General features: G+C 39.6%; 1 protein-coding gene across 1 annotated transcript; it reads right to left on the reverse strand.

Annotated features, from left to right (window-relative positions):
• Positions 1-520: 520 nt before the first annotated feature.
• LOC148098449 (N-acetylglucosamine transporter UNC93A-like) lies at positions 521-3,750 on the reverse strand. Its single transcript, XM_087852547.1, has 5 exons — positions 3,607-3,750; positions 3,242-3,453; positions 2,354-2,489; positions 2,102-2,233; positions 521-1,332 (listed from the first exon to the last, which is right to left on the reverse strand). Exons 2-5 carry the CDS (start codon positions 3,287-3,289, stop codon positions 1,046-1,048), a joined length of 603 nt encoding a protein of 200 aa, XP_087708673.1. The 5' UTR covers positions 3,290-3,453; positions 3,607-3,750; the 3' UTR covers positions 521-1,045.
• Between the last annotated feature and the right edge of the window lie 13,890 nt (positions 3,751-17,640).

A 17,640-nucleotide genomic window follows, 5' to 3' on the forward strand; every position in this document is an offset into this window, starting at 1 on the left:
ATAACCAAGGCTCAATTTTGCCTTGAACTGGAATACCAGCACCACTGTGCTCAGTGGACGGAGAGGGTGCAGATCAGAAAGCAATGTTCAGTCTGTAGTTAGAACCTGCTACACTGTGGCTTCCTGCCATAGTCCAGAAACATGCATATAAGGTTAACTGGTGATTCTCAACTGGCTGTGGGAACATGAAAGGTTGGCTCTTTTTTGTTAGCTGTGTGATAAGTTGCTAGTTTCTAGTGAGCTCTCTTGTCTCTAAATACCCAAACTGTCCATATATGATCAACCCATCACAGGCCAGACTGATTGCAGATCTTCTGTGCTGGACTTTAGTCTCTCCAGGACCTCAGGGGCTGACAGTGGTCGTTGACCATTTCTTCCAGCTCACTCTAATGAATCAGTGAGTGTTGTGTTGAATGCTGTTTGTGTGGCAACATCTCTGTCCTATTTCTTCCTTAACGTCTACAAAGTTATAGGAACTTTACAACACTGGCAACTGTTAAAATAACAATTTAATCTGGTATTTTTCAAACATCTCACAGGTATGATTTCACTTAATCACGGTATATAGTAGAATAGCTTACGAAAACAGGAAATGATACTGCTCTGTGTGCGATCATTGGTCAGCCTCCTCTTACAGCAGTAAATGACAATAGAAAAGGTCAGTAAAATAAAGTGGATAAGATTGCACGCACAAATTGCTCAACATTTAGCCGATATAGATACTGAAGACTGAAGCACATGAATGATGACAAGAGTACGGTGCCAACCAAACAAAAAGTTTCAAACAGAAGCTACAAAGCTGGCCTTATTTAAAAAAAAAAAAAAAAAAGTTATTTTTAAAAAAAAGCAAGACATTACAGTTTGTGTTGCTTTACCACAAGGAAGAAAAGAGCAAAGTCAATGTCTGGTGAAGTTCAACAGACGTGGGCTTATTACTTACTGCACCTCTACAATCACATCATGCGTTTACAATGGCATTCATTCAATTTTAACTTTATGCATCACCAATAGACCCCTGACAGGAGGCATGCTGAACTTTGTGTCTCTACAAGTGTGTCTGGCAGATGATGTCGTCATTTGCTTTGATGACTTCTTTGTGATTTTGGTAGGCTCCTTCTTCAATGGGTTTTGTTGGATGCTTGTGTTCATGGTACTCCACTATCGGGTAAGTGATGGCGGTGACCACCAGCACGGCCAGCACGATGTACAGTTTATACTCCAGGCATAAGAACGTGCTGTAGGCGAAGGCGATGACGGCACCCAACGACTCCCACATCCGGTAGTTTGCAAACGCCGCCTCTTTTTCCCGCGGGAAGAGGATGCCGTAAAGAGCTGTGAGACAAGGGGGTAGGGGCGCCAAGAGAAGGTAATTAAGTGCAGGTAATAAAGGCAGTGACTGCCAGTAAGGCTTATAGCCTTTATTTCTACCTGTAGTTATTTCTGCAGCTGTAAATGTCTTTTTGGACTGGTTTTAAACTCCTGTGTCGTCAGGTCATGTTACAGAGTAACGCTGGGGTAATGTAACAAATTACTGTCTCCAATGAGTAATTAAGTAATTTACTGCGTTACATTTAAGAAAAATAACACGTTTTATTTAACACTTTACTTTAGGTAATGACCCTTATGGCACTTATAACAATGGATTTCGTTTCTATGTCTGAAGAGCAAAGACAACATACAGTGTTTTAAATAGCCACTAGGGGGCGTAACTTGTGTGTGCAGAAGGACTTTAAATCCTATGAAAGTCTAGAGGAAAACCACCTTTTGACTGAGCCTGTAAACACTTTCCTGATTTTGTTACCATCTCTGTCTCCACAGAAAATTTAGTTTACACTGGTTTAAGGTTCACTGCAAAGCAGCATCTCAGGGGAGAGCCAGCAACATCATGTTATCTTGAAGGGGAGATCAGCTAGATTCTTGCTAATTTTAAGTTTAAGTTTGAGTTTTTTTAACCAAAGAAAATCAGAATACAAGGCAAGACAGCATTTCTAGTTCAGTCAATTGCACATGCGTGCATTATAATGAAGGCAGACCGTTTTTGAAATCCTCATTTCTGGGTGTACCTGTTAGTTGCCCCAGGTGGGCTGATTGGGTTTCTTACCATTAGTCTGGGTTTGCCAGATAGCATCTGACAAACCCCACAGAGCAGGAAACACAAAAAACACAGCAAGCTGGTCACGATGAGGCCTCCAGTACAAAAGAGCAATGATGCAGCTCAAGTTCGTCAGTGCAGCTGAAAGTGGAAAGGAAAATAATAAAAGAGGCGAGAAATGTATTAATACAAACATCAACAACAAAACAAAAACAGCAGTGAACGGTCTTTAATTATTGTATTTTGTTAAAAAGGTTTTACCCAGGGCAAAGAGTGGAGCTCTTCCAGTGTGCCGGGCGATTCTCCCAAAGAGAATTGAACAAAGGGAATTGGAAGCTCCAAAACACATCATTACAAAACCAACATAATGGATCCCCAAAGCACAAGTCACATAGTTCTGCAAAGAAACACAGCAGACATTTATAAGGCCCCCTCGTCTTATCATTATTGCTGTTGACAAAATTGGTAACACCTGGATAAGCAGTGGGCTGTTTTCAAAGAAAGTGTTAGTTCAGAGGAATGAATGGCTTTCCCAGGGCAAAATAGCATCAGAACAAACTACAAGGCTTCTGGAACGATGTTCTTTGGAGAGATGAAATCAAAGAGGAAACGTTTGGGCATAATGTGATCACGTTTGGTGAAAACCAAATACAAAACATCAGCACAAACACCTTATATGAAATATGAAGCACGGCGGTGGAGTGGTAATGATTCTGGCTTGTTTTGCAGACACAGGACTTGGGCACAACGCAGTCATGTATACTGAAGTATTCTAGAGTCAAATGTGAGGGCATCTACCTGACAGCTAAACTAGGCTGAAATTGTGTCATGCAACGGAACAATAATGCCAAGGACAGAAGCAAATCTACAACTAAATGGTTAAAAAAGAAAAGAATCAAGGTGCACAATCAAAGTCAGACCCCAACCCAGGTCAGTGTTGCTGACTTCAGTTAATTGGAGATAATGTATCTGACCACACCTCCCTACACACCCCTTCTGGTTTTCCATCCCCAAGTCAAGCTGTACTGCGCTAATAATGAAAAGATCTAAAAAATTAGGCTAATATATCAAATCCTTTTATTTAACTATATGACTTAATGAAAACTGCACTAACACCTGAAAGCCTTCATCTTTTGGAGCTCTCCTTACCTTGGTGTACTCCCCTGAAAGGAAGCTCTGTTCAAAGCCGCTGTACATGGTGAGTGGGATGAGCGTCACCAGCCTCCAGTCCTTCAGGAGCCTGAATGTTGCCAAGAACGTGTGGCAAAACGGCTGCTGGCTACCACGAAACTCGCTGGCCTGCTCGCGGTCGATGTTGTCCAGAAACACCGCCACGATCAGGATGGCCAGCACACCCACGCCTGCCACACACAAAGAACAGTGATTCAGAAGACAGCTGCAATATGTTAGTCGCACCTTCACGAGCGGTTGCATGGTTATATAATTTCTTTGCTTTAAAGTTTGGCTGATTACTGATTAGCTAACACCCTCATTCAGGTGATTGGAAACTTTACCGATGTAGCTTCCGACGAGCGTCCACACCAGTTTCTGCTCAGGCCTTGTGGTGTTCCCATAAGCAGTCACATTAAGACCGCAGTCGGCTGCTCCACAGCTTTCCAGCTGCTCCTGTGGGATGTCAACTGTCAGAAAAATATACAATTTGTTTAAGCGAATATATCACGACCTACAGTTTTTGTTTTGTTTGCACTTTGCTAAAAATAATAATAATATTCGCCCTTTCTGTTCATCAAGGATGATTCAGTGTTACCTTACAATGTAAAGCTTTTTAAGGCAGCTGTTAAATTTAAACCCACAGCTGAAGCGTGAACGTAAAATCACAGTTTTCCTTGTTTATGTGCCGCGCATGCTAAGAACACGTGCGGGTGAAGTAAGAGGCACATTTTATAGCCCAGTTTTTACACGCTCACTGTAGCCCTTGAAACATCACGGTCATGCCTTTTCTTGACCTTGTGATGTTTTCTACCAAGGTCAAGGAGACGGCGCTAGAAAAAGGTGAATGTCTGACCCACGCTCATTGGTTCATTCTGCATATGCAGCCTTGGCTCTCCCCTTGTTAGCTGTCAGATTGTCTGTTTGCACTCAGTTTGTCCTCCTCTTGTTCCTCACGCCCCCCGTTGATTCATGTTTTGTTTGGAGTCAGTATATCCCTGTTTTCTTTAACTTTTTTCCTTATTTTTTTTGCAGGGCTCAGACACTAAAATCTTTACTTTTTTATTTGATCTACCTCAGTCCAGTGTCCCTAAAATACCAATGTTACAAAAAATCTCTCAATTTTTTGTACTGGAAGTGTGTTGATTGTACTGGACTGTCAGGGTCCTGGGTCTCCTGACCCAGCGTTTTTAGTTCTTTGTGATTTTTGTATTATTGTACTTGTGTGTGATTTATTCTATGGTTTCTAGTTTTGATCCCTTGCCCTTCATGTCTCTCTGTGTCCCCTCTGTTCTGTGTAAGTCTGTGTCTGCATGTTTGAGTTTCCCTCTGGGTCTTTTGGTTCATCGAGTCCTCTGCCTTACTGGTTATGTCTCAGTGTTTCTTAGTTGCTGTCTCCACCGTGTCAAGTTCATGTCTCTGTGTCATACTTCCTGTTTTACTTTGAAGGTCCGTGTCTTATGTGAATGTGTTCAGTTACGCTTCCTTGTCTCGTCAGTTCTGATTTCCCCCAGCGGTGCTCTCCTTCTGTGTCTCATTCCCCTCGTTACTTCCCAGTGTATTTAAACCCTGTGTTTCTCTGAATCAGTGTCGCGTTGTACCTGCAACAAGCTGTGTGTTTCGCCTCCAGCGCAGTATTTCTGCTACAGTGTTTTAGCCCACCAGCGTTTTTGTTTGTCTTTTGGTGAGTTTAGTTTAGTATGAGGTTTTTTCCCAGCAATAAAGCTGCGCTTTAAGTTGTACTTCTGTGTCTGAGTCCTGCATTTTGGATCCACCACTCCTGCTTGCCTGCCTGCCACACAGCCTACCATGACATGGACACTTGGAATTGTTGTTTCGATGAGACTTCTGTTGAAAATTGTGGGTAAGAGAGTGATATTATACCCCTTATGTCAAACCGAGTGATTTATGACCCCCTAGAGTGATTTATGGCCCTAGGAATTAATAAAGTAATAAAGGAAGTAATAAAAATATGATATTCATAAAAATATGATATTCATAAAAATATGCTAGTTCATAGCTCTTTGCTTTTTCCCCTTAACCCTAACTAATTGATTATTTAAGTTTCTTATATCAAATAGCATTCTTTTATTTTTTAATCCAATAAAAAAAAAGTTTATTTTTTTTTATGCTTAAAAACGCCATCTGGTGGTGGCTCAGCATGTGTGCGAGGGCGCGTGCCCGAGGCTGTGTGTCAGGGCGCGCGTGTGCGCGCGCCTGTGTCTCCGGACTTTGTGTTTTTCGGGCTCCGTGCTTATGTGTGAAAAACGTGTTAATACATAGTAAAATAGTGAAACTGTTTAGTTAAACTTGTGCTTTGTAACGTTCAGTATGGCCAGAAATACAGGCTGCATGCCTTGGGGGAAAACTTTATTTCAATTTATATGCATTTGTTTAATCCGAACAAGGAGATTTAGAATAAAACTCAGAATCGTGAAAAAAAACAAACTCCACCGAAAAACGCACCGCGGCTCCCAACATAAAAAACTCTTTTTCTCCAAAAACCCCCTGATAGGTACCCCTCTATTCCCCAAAACCTTATATTTCGGAAACAGGGGAAAAATCCTGAAAAAATCCTTAGTCTTTTGTCTCCCCTCCCACCCCGATCCTCCGCGGAGGAAAAGCAAAAACTCCTTAAAAAATCCTCTGCGTTTTCTCCAAAACACCTGAAAAAACCTTAGTCTTTTGTCTCAAATTCACCCCGATCCTTAGACTAAATAACCAGGGAAAAAATCCTGAAAAGTCCTTAGTCTGTTTTCTTCAAAACGACCCCTCTTACCAGCTACCTCTAACACAGAGTCTAAGTTCTCCCTTTGCTCTTAATCGATCCGCTACCAGAGCACAAATATTCCCTGCCTGTTCGCTCCTGGCTCAACTCCTGAATACTGGTTACCTAGTTTGAAAATTTCCGCCAGAGACCAACTCCGCCTAACTTAGCCTCGCTGCCAATCACATAACAATGGGGCGGCTCCCTTCGCACCCCGGTTAGCCATTCGGCTGCAGGTATGATGGAGGAGAGATTCAGGCTCAACACCGGTGGGCTTTGAGGCTATGCTTTCAGGCTTAGAGAGAGCGAAATCTATTTCTACCAGCTCAAAGCGGGTGAAAGTTTTGGCCCGCTATCACCGCGGATCGCCTTTACTTTGTCTGATTGGGGTGTTTTGAGCCTCATCGCTACGCCCGAAGTGCAGAAGAGCCTGTGGGAAACGAGCTCGCAACAACCACGAACCAGGGATCAACAACAACTGCCGTCGCTTTCCCTATGTGCATATCATTCGGTAAGTGTTAATCTTCCTCTCTAACTACATTTTTGCATTTTCCTTTTTACCATTCTGTCAATCCTTTCATTTAAAAAAATATCACAATGGTTTGTAACACGTACAATACACCATCCGTCCATCCATTCGCTTCCGCTTATCCTTTTTTTCAGGCTCGCGCGGTGCGCTGGAGCCTATCCCACGTACAATACACTTTAAAATATATATAAGCTCCACTTTAACTCCCGTAAAAGTTTATACATTACATGTCTACATCACCTATCATGCCCTCATCAGGTATCTCATATCATCTTGTTATTGTTATGTTATGCTCCTTTGATATTTTGCTAGTTTGCGTGTTTTAAAACTCTTTTTGTTTTTTTTTATATTTTTAGACTCTGATTTAAGCCAGATGTGTTAACCTGATCGCTGCGAAACACCAGCTCTGCGTGGATTTTGACCGCGAGTGACCGGATGTTGTTTCCGGCCTGAGGTTGCCTGAAATGCCGTGAGGCTCGTTTGAAAGATTGCGCCCGAGACCAACTCCGCCTCCAAGGCGTGCCTACCTTTAGCTGCCACCAGTGAGATATCAGAGCCGGGCTCCACATATCCAATCAGGAGCACGAGCAAGACAGCTTTTGCAGAGTCTCCAGAAATATACAAGTCCTTACCAACTGCTCTGCAACCCAGGGTTTCTGGTCCCCTCACCAACATCGCTTTTTGAGATATTTTTTATGAACCACCAAACAAGCAATTTTACCCCACAGTACAGAAGACTGCATCTGGATCTGAGGGCAGCAGCGGGGACAAATGATTGTAATGAAGCGACGGACATTTCATGGCTGGTCTTAGATAATCGTGAGTTATTGTGTCTTATGGTGAAAAGTACATAGTTTTGCAAGAGGCATACAAGCACTGTGGAAAAAGTAATCATAAAACTGTTTTTGTGAACACTCTGCTCCCTACGTTATGCTTTAAAGAATGTGATAAAGTGATCATGAAAGAACATGATTTTTTTTTTTAAAAAAACTTTTATTCTTATGCTTTTAAAACTATGTCAGATTATCATAAAACACTTATTTGTATGTTATAATGTTTTTCTTACACCATGTGTAATTTTTATAGACACCCTGTTCATTGTATCAATGTGTAATTATGTATCTTTGATAAATAAATAAAATATTTAATCTTGTATTTGTGTACTTTCTGCTGATTTGATAAAAAATTAGTCACATATCGCTCTGATAAACACAGATGTCTGAAAGAAATGTTTGATGGGACAAAGGAAACAAGTGTCTCGCTGCTAAACTTTTAAGTCACCATGGTTTAAAAGAGAAAATGCCACTAGGAAACTAGCAGCCCTTTATGTAAAACATGAAAGACTCCATATCAGTGATATCTACAAAGGTGTACTCATTTCTTTGTTATGGTACTTTACTGTTCCAATGAAACAAAAAGAAAATGTCATTTTTAAGGTACATTTTTCGGCCATCCTAACCTATTTCCAGGGGCAAGAATGTTGATGTTAGACTGTGTTTTAAATCAGGTTGTGATCTTAAACTAACTATCACAGCATTGATTTTACTGATTACAGTTGTAATCTCAATTGGAATACCAAACTGGCTTTTCTCCAGTCAGTGTTATGGTGAAATTGAACTTGTTCTTTTGTGTAATTGCACATGGCCCATCACAGGACCCCTTAGTAAGCTGTACAGCACAAGTTTTCAATTCACTTTTGTCAGAAAACTTCACAGTATGAGAAGTTACAGCACAGTTTCTCCAAATGTGTGCTTCTTTTTCAGTCAGCGTGCTTTTAGAGCATCTACATTAGCTCATATAGTAAAAGTACAATCAGTAAGTGTACTTTAACATTTGAGATTCCAAGTTACTCTTGCTTAGATTGTGTGAACTATGTCATGAGCCTTTTTCTTTTTTGTATAATGCATCAAACCTGTTCAAATCAGTTTATTTTCAATTTATTTCAACTAATCTAGAGACAAGCAACTCCTTTTTAGCTTCTGCTATGCATTTACCTCTCACACGTTAAACTAAATGTTAGTGTTCTCAGAGTTAACATGTCTCATGTTACCATGTTGTATTTCTAATACCCGGCCTCAGTGTTTCGCCCTGTTGACCCTCAAATCCAAACACCATTGATCTAGATATTCACAAAATTCATTACGAGATTCTTAAGGTCTTAAGTTTTTGTTGTTTTAATGTTTTACACAAAAAACTTCACATTTTTATATTTTTAAATGAAAGTCACATGCAAGGATATTTTTCTTTAGTGATGTTGCTTCAGCAATCTCAAATACTAATTATTCTGGGAATTTTTATGGTCAAACTATGTGATTTTCCAAATGTGTGTTTGTGTGTATGTGGAGTAAAATGACCTTCTTCTTATGATGTTGTCACAGTGAATCATTCAGGATTAACAACACAAATTGTTTCGATAGCAGAAACAGTCTCTCATAGTTCTCACACGTTACCACTAGTTTTAGAAACACAGTCTTCTTCAGCTCTGTTTATGTAGCTTTTATGAAACTGATTTTCCATAGTACACCTAGAATTTAAGTTTTCTTTGCTCTCCAGTATAAATGCAATAATTTGCAGGCGTTTTACTGAAACTCTCACAAATGTAACACTCAATGCCAAAAACAGAGTTGATTAATGTTTCTATGAACACTGCTGCGTATATCAACAGCTCTGAAACCCCCCTTTATTTTTTTTTTTTAAAGTAATGCAGGACAGGCTCTCTGTTACTCTCTGTGTCTCTAAAAAACCCAACCAAACTGGCAATCGCCTTGTAGAGGAATTTCTTTCATTTATGTATTGATCACTTTGTTTATTGGTAATGCTTTTAGGTCACTGTTTTAGCATGTCTGCCTCATACTCCATTCAAACAGTTAGACAGATGGTGGGGATCTGGTAAGAAAGTTGTCTTGATTAAATAATGTTAGCTACCGCTCATCGCTTGTCTGCAGGCTTTATTAAATGGAAAACTTCCACAACAACCTCTAAACAATGGTTTATGGATTTTTATCACCTGCATCACCATGTAACACTTTGATGTTAGATCCTTTGACCAGTCAGTGTTGTTAGCCCCAACCCCCCAGGCCCCAGGTTTCTGAGCTCTAACCCTGGCTGCCAAATGTGCCTCCAAGGCCCTTGTGCCTCTTACCACCAGACTAAGTTTGTAGACCTATTTACTAATATTATTTTATTATAGCACAAGGTTCAGTTAGGTTACTACTTTGACTTACTCACTTTGAGCACATTCCTGACCCGATACTTTATCAAACCTATACTCGAGTGTTTTTGACACTAGCAGGTGTACTTCTACTTAAGTAAAAATTGCCTGCACTTTTGCCACATCAGTTGCCACTTTTCTGGAGTTTGTACAGTTTTTATATTGACACTTTCAACGTTTTACGTGTTATCCTTGATCACAGTTCTAAACAAATTAACTTTCTTGACATCAAAGTAACCCAAAAAAGCAACTATATGTGGAGTTCTCTTTACTCCAAAACTAGTTTAAGGCTATTCTGTTGTCGTGATATGGCCATACAAATAATATTAAGTTGAATTATTCTTAAGAAAAATATGGTTGCTTCATGGGTACCTGTTCAGAGAATTTGCAGGCTTTTATGGAAACTGTCACAATGTAACACTCACACTGTAAAAACAGGGTTGATCCATGTTTCTATGAGCACTGATTCATATATCAACAGCTCTGAAAATCCTTTTCTTTTTTAAATAAAAAAATAATGCAGGACAGGATCTCTCACTCTCTGTGTCTCTAAAAAACCCACCCAAACTGGCAATCACCTCTAAACAAATGGAAGTAGTTTATGGCTCTTTATCACCTGCAACACCATGTAACACCTAGATGTTAGACTCTTTTACCAGTCAGTGTTGTTAGCCCCCCAACCCCCAGGCTCCAGATCCCTGAGCTCTAACCCTTGCTGCCAAATGTGCCTCTGAGGCCTTTTGTGCCTTTTACCACCACACTAAGTTTGTAGTCCTATCTACTAATATTATTTAATTTTTTTTATTATAGCACACGGTTCAGTTAGGTTACTACTTTGACTTTCTCACTTTGAGCACATTTCAACTTTTTACTCAAGTGTTTTTGACACTAGCAGCTGTACCTCTACTTAAGTAAAAAAATTGCCTGCACTTTTGCCACTTCAGTTGCCACTTTTCTGGAGTTTGTACAGTTTTTATATTGACACTTTGAACGTTTAACGTGTTATCCTTGATCACAGTTCTAAACAAATTAACTTTCTTGACATCAAAGTAACCCAAAAAAGACATATATGTCCAGTTCTTTTTTACTCCAAACCTACTGATCGGAAAACATTATGTGATGCTGGAAGTTTATCCTATCCACCTCCAAAACAAGTTTACCTGTAAGCCAACACATTAGACTTAAATTTGTGAAATTCCTGAACAATATGCTTTGTGCAGTAGCAGTAGTACTAGAACTAGTGCTAGTAGTCCTAGTACTGTGCAGCAACCAGGCTTCAAGAGTGATCACTATTCTGGCTTGTTGGTAAATTTTAAAAAGGAGTTTAAACTTCAGGTTTGGCATAGACACAGACTTTATTAATGCCACACTCGGGAAATTCACATGTTACACATGATTTAGCTCACCTGCTAAATCCCCAGCGCAATAACCACATCAGCATCATTAGCCTGAGTCTTGATCCTCCAGGTGAGTGAGTGGAGTTAAGTGTGTGTGTGTGTGTGTGAGATCAGAGGTGAAGCTGCTTTCTGCAAAGTCTCATCAACAACATCTTTAGAAACAAACATCAACAACCAGGAAGAGTCTAAAACTTTACAAGAATCAATGTAATTATTTGTTTTACAAACAAATGTATTGGTTTTGTTTTACTTGAAATAAAACTTTTTTGGAAACCTTGTACATGAAGGAAAAAGGTTTTTGATATTGTAAGTTCTGGCTTTAATATTTTCAGCTGATAAGGTGAACTTCATACAAACTTTATGTTAGAAAATTCAAACTGTGTCTCGTGAGTGTGTATTGTAGTGTATCCTAACCCTAACCCTACTGCTCCAATGTATAATTTGACTTGTGAGGTACACACAACAAGGCCAAGAAGAAAAAGGGGATAGTTTACTACGTGCTTTAAAAACACAATCCTTAATCTTTGATCTTACAACTTTATCTTTCTGTTCTGGTTTTAGAGTCATTGTTTTAATGACTCATACTTTGGGAATCACCCTGTTGTGAGAAAAGGGTAAGCTGGGAGAGAATACAGCATTATACAAGCAGAGTGTTTTAGCTGTATCCGTAGATCTAAGACATAAACCTGTGTTGAGACAACGCCGGTCTCTGCGATTCTTTTGGTCCTGGTAGAGATCACGCTGAGATGTTTCCATGTTTTACACAATCCTTTTATTACCCATTATTCTTACAGATGCATCTGGAGATCAGCACACTGCAGTCCTATGCTAAAGGCTGTAAAACGCCTGCAAATTATTGCATTTATACTGGAGAGCAAAGAAAACTTAAATTCTAGGTGTACTATGGAAAATCAGTTTCATAAAAGCTACATAAACAGAGCTGAAGAAGACTGTGTTTGTAAAACTAGTGGTAACGTGTGAGAACTATGAGACAGACTGTTTCTGCTATCGAAACAATTTGTGTTGTTAATCCTGAATGATTCACTGTGACAACATCATAAGAAGAAGGTCATTTTACTCCACATACACACAAACACACATTTAAAAAATCACATAGTTTGACCATAAAAATTCCCAGAATAATTAGTATTTGAGATTGCTGAAGCAACATCACTAAAGAAAAATATCCTTGCATGTGACTTTCATTTAAAAATATAAAAATGTGAAGTTTTTTGTGTAAAACATTAAAACAACAAAAACTTAAGACCTTAAGAATCTCGTAATGAATTTTGTGAATATCTAGATCAATGGTGTTTGGATTTGAGGGTCAACAGGGCGAAACACTGAGGCCGGGTATTAGAAATACAACATGGTAACATGAGACATGTTAACTCTGAGAACACTAACATTTAGTTTAACGTGTGAGAGGTAAATGCATAGCAGAAGCTAAAAAGGAGTTGCTTGTCTCTAGATTAGTTGAAATAAATTGAAAATAAACTGATTTGAACAGGTTTGATGCATTATACAAAAAAGAAAAAGGCTCATGACATAGTTCACACGATCTAAGCAAGAGTAACTTGGAATCTCAAATGTTAAAGTACACTTACTGATTGTACTTTTACTATATGAGCTAATGTAGATGCTCTAAAAGCACGCTGACTGAAAAAGAAGCACACATTTGGAGAAACTGTGCTGTAACTTCTCATACTGTGAAGTTTTCTGACAAAAGTGAATTGAAAACTTGTGCTGTACAGCTTACTAAGGGGTCCTGTGATGGGCCATGTGCAATTACACAAAAGAACAAGTTCAATTTCACCATAACACTGACTGGAGAAAAGCCAGTTTGGTATTCCAATTGAGATTACAACTGTAATCAGTAAAATCAATGCTGTGATAGTTAGTTTAAGATCACAACCTGATTTAAAACACAGTCTAACATCAACATTCTTGCCCCTGGAAATAGGTTAGGATGGCCGAAAAATGTACCTTAAAAATGACATTTTCTTTTTGTTTCATTGGAACAGTAAAGTACCATAACAAAGAAATGAGTACACCTTTGTAGATATCACTGATATGGAGTCTTTCATGTTTTACATAAAGGGCTGCTAGTTTCCTAGTGGCATTTTCTCTTTTAAACCATGGTGACTTAAAAGTTTAGCAGCGAGACACTTGTTTCCTTTGTCCCATCAAACATTTCTTTCAGACATCTGTGTTTATCAGAGCGATATGTGACTAATTTTTTATCAAATCAGCAGAAAGTACACAAATACAAGATTAAATATTTTATTTATTTATCAAAGATACATAATTACACATTGATACAATGAACAGGGTGTCTATAAAAATTACACATGGTGTAAGAAAAACATTATAACATACAAATAAGTGTTTTATGATAATCTGACATAGTTTTAAAAGCATAAGAATAAAAGTTTTTTTTTAAAAAAAAAAAATCATGTTCTTTCATGATCACTTTATCACATTCTTTAAAGCATAACGTAGGGAGCAGAGTGTTCACAAAAACAGTTTTATGATTACTTTTTCCACAGTGCTTGTATGCCTCTTGCAAAACTATGTACTTTTCACCATAAGACACAATAACTCACGATTATCTAAGACCAGCCATGAAATGTCCGTCGCTTCATTACAATCATTTGTCCCCGCTGCTGCCCTCAGATCCAGATGCAGTCTTCTGTACTGTGGGGTAAAATTGCTTGTTTGGTGGTTCATAAAAAATATCTCAAAAAGCGATGTTGGTGAGGGGACCAGAAACCCTGGGTTGCAGAGCAGTTGGTAAGGACTTGTATATTTCTGGAGACTCTGCAAAAGCTGTCTTGCTCGTGCTCCTGATTGGATATGTGGAGCCCGGCTCTGATATCTCACTGGTGGCAGCTAAAGGTAGGCACGCCTTGGAGGCGGAGTTGGTCTCGGGCGCAATCTTTCAAACGAGCCTCACGGCATTTCAGGCAACCTCAGGCCGGAAACAACATCCGGTCACTCGCGGTCAAAATCCACGCAGAGCTGGTGTTTCGCAGCGATCAGGTTAACACATCTGGCTTAAATCAGAGTCTAAAAATATAAAAAAAACCAAAAAGAGTTTTAAAACACGCAAACTAGCAAAATATCAAAGGAGCATAACATAACAATAACAAGATGATATGAGATACCTGATGAGGGCATGATAGGTGATGTAGACATGTAATGTATAAACTTTTACGGGAGTTAAAGTGGAGCTTATATATATTTTAAAGTGTATTGTACGTGGGATAGGCTCCAGCGCACCGCGCGAGCCTGAAAAAAAGGATAAGCGGAAGCGAATGGATGGACGGATGGTGTATTGTACGTGTTACAAACCATTGTGATATTTTTTTAAATGAAAGGATTGACAGAATGGTAAAAAGGAAAATGCAAAAATGTAGTTAGAGAGGAAGATTAACACTTACCGAATGATATGCACATAGGGAAAGCGACGGCAGTTGTTGTTGATCCCTGGTTCGTGGTTGTTGCGAGCTCGTTTCCCACAGGCTCTTCTGCACTTCGGGCGTAGCGATGAGGCTCAAAACACCCCAATCAGACAAAGTAAAGGCGATCCGCGGTGATAGCGGGCCAAAACTTTCACCCGCTTTGAGCTGGTAGAAATAGATTTCGCTCTCTCTAAGCCTGAAAGCATAGCCTCAAAGCCCACCGGTGTTGAGCCTGAATCTCTCCTCCATCATACCTGCAGCCGAATGGCTAACCGGGGTGCGAAGGGAGCCGCCCCATTGTTATGTGATTGGCAGCGAGGCTAAGTTAGGCGGAGTTGGTCTCTGGCGGAAATTTTCAAACTAGGTAACCAGTATTCAGGAGTTGAGCCAGGAGCGAACAGGCAGGGAATATTTGTGCTCTGGTAGCGGATCGATTAAGAGCAAAGGGAGAACTTAGACTCTGTGTTAGAGGTAGCTGGTAAGAGGGGTCGTTTTGAAGAAAACAGACTAAGGACTTTTCAGGATTTTTTCCCTGGTTATTTAGTCTAAGGATCGGGGTGAATTTGAGACAAAAGACTAAGGTTTTTTCAGGTGTTTTGGAGAAAACGCAGAGGATTTTTTAAGGAGTTTTTGCTTTTCCTCCGCGGAGGATCGGGGTGGGAGGGGAGACAAAAGACTAAGGATTTTTTCAGGATTTTTCCCCTGTTTCCGAAATATAAGGTTTTGGGGAATAGAGGGGTACCTATCAGGGGGTTTTTGGAGAAAAAGAGTTTTTTATGTTGGGAGCCGCGGTGCGTTTTTCGGTGGAGTTTTTGTTTTTTTCACGATTCTGAGTTTTATTCTAAATCTCCTTGTTCGGATTAAACAAATGCATATAAATTGAAATAAAGTTTTCCCCCAAGGCATGCAGCCTGTATTTCTGGCCATACTGAACGTTACAAAGCACAAGTTTAACTAAACAGTTTCACTATTTTACTATGTATTAACACGTTTTTCACACATAAGCACGGAGCCCGAAAAACACAAAGTCCGGAGACACAGGCGCGCGCACACGCGCGCCCTGACACACAGCCTCGGGCACGCGCCCTCGCACACACGCTGAGCCACCACCAGATGGCGTTTTTAAGCATAAAAAAAAATAAACTTTTTTTTTATTGGATTAAAAAATAAAAGAATGCTATTTGATATAAGAAACTTAAATAATCAATTAGTTAGGGTTAAGGGGAAAAAGCAAAGAGCTATGAACTAGCATATTTTTATGAATATCATATTTTTATGAATATCATATTTTTATTACTTCCTTTATTACTTTATTACTTCCTAGGGCCATAAATCACTCTAGGGGGTCATAAATCACTCGGTTTGACATAAGGGGTATAATATCACTCTCTCTTGGGTAGAACGGCCAAGTTTACTTATTTTAGTCAATCAGCACGTTTAAACTGTAAAGCTATAAAGATTTTGTTGCTGATAGTTTAGTTTGAAACCGTTAGTATCTAAACAGTGTCCCAAAGTAAGACGGAAATAAAACTGGAATAAATGTCTCTGTGGAGTCATTCTTCCAAGAAAGTCTCCTTTTAAACTGATAAGCAGAGAGTATTGACGCCATAAAGTAACATACTGCATACCTGGGAACTTTAAACACACCTTTTCTCATACTGTCCTTTAATGATTGTAAGACATCACTTAGACCTTGTTCAGTGATGAGCTGAAGCTGGCAGCAACACAAGATTGTTGATTTGTAAAAGCCTACATGACATATTGTATTTCACAATTCATTAACCGCACAGAGAAGGCATCATTTTAATATGTTAAATATGTTTCTTTAAGCAACTTTTTCATGACTGAGCCAAGTGTCCTCCTTTTTTGGAAATTAAAATATGGTCACCCCACTTAAGCTAAACTTGTCGAATCTGAGTTTGTAAAACTATTTTTAAACCTGTATTTACATTTACATTTACTTTACTCTAAAAGTCAAGCAAGTTTTGAGGGCTTTGACTGTTTCTGTTATGTGAAGGCTGTGTGCACGCAGGGGTGGTGACATGAAGGACCCAAAATGCAGACTTATGGAAATCAAAGGTGAACTTAAATACAGCTTTAATGTTAAACTCAAAAAAAGCAACAAAACTGAGTATCCAAAAATAAACTTACACGAACAGACTGACAGAACACACAGCTAGATAAACGGTAGATCGCGACAATGACAAACTGAAACACAGGGCTTAAATACATAGAGGGAGCAATCAGGGAATGGACAACAGGAGGGAAACACAGCTGGGGCAAATCAGAGCTGACGAGACAAGGAAGCGTAAACTGAACACACTGAGATAAGACAGAGACCTTCAAAGTAAAACAGGAAACACATAACACAGACTGAACAAAAGACACAGACTCACATGCAGGCACTACAACAGAGGGAACAGAGATGTGGGACCAGGGCAGACAGACACTGACTGGACACGGGGATACAGCAGACAGGGGAGACAGCAACTAAGGATTACACAGAGACAAACCATAAGACATGACTCTAATGAAAACCCAAAGACTAGAAATTATAAATAATATAATAAACTCAAAACCCCTGGGTCAACGACCCAGTCATCCTAACAGTTTCTTGCAGGCGCAGCAGCCTCGACACAAACTGAGTTTATACACAAGTACCTGGAGAAAAGATTTGCTAGTGTAAAACTCAGATATGCAGGACTACCTGCTGTGGTGACCCCATTTTTTGTTTGTTTGTTTGTGATTTTTAATGATTGTAAGTCAAGCCAATCATCAGGCTAACATTTGTTGCTAAGCTGCCTCTTCTCCTTACACTCCTAAATGTCACATCAGTGAAAAGCTTCACTCATTTCCAGTATTTTTTATTCCTGAACTCTCTTATAGTAGCTTTGCATGAGTCACATTAAAGGACGATCACAAGCGGTTTTGAACAGTAAGTGGGCGTGGCTTCTCCGCTTCGGCTCACAGAGGTCACGCGATCTCATCATTTCTCACACTGGGGCCGTTG

Source organism: Neolamprologus brichardi, chromosome 15 (assembly GCF_056152115.1).
Source record: "Neolamprologus brichardi isolate AB-2024 chromosome 15, ASM5615211v1, whole genome shotgun sequence".
Classification (NCBI taxonomy): domain Eukaryota; kingdom Metazoa; phylum Chordata; class Actinopteri; order Cichliformes; family Cichlidae; genus Neolamprologus; species Neolamprologus brichardi.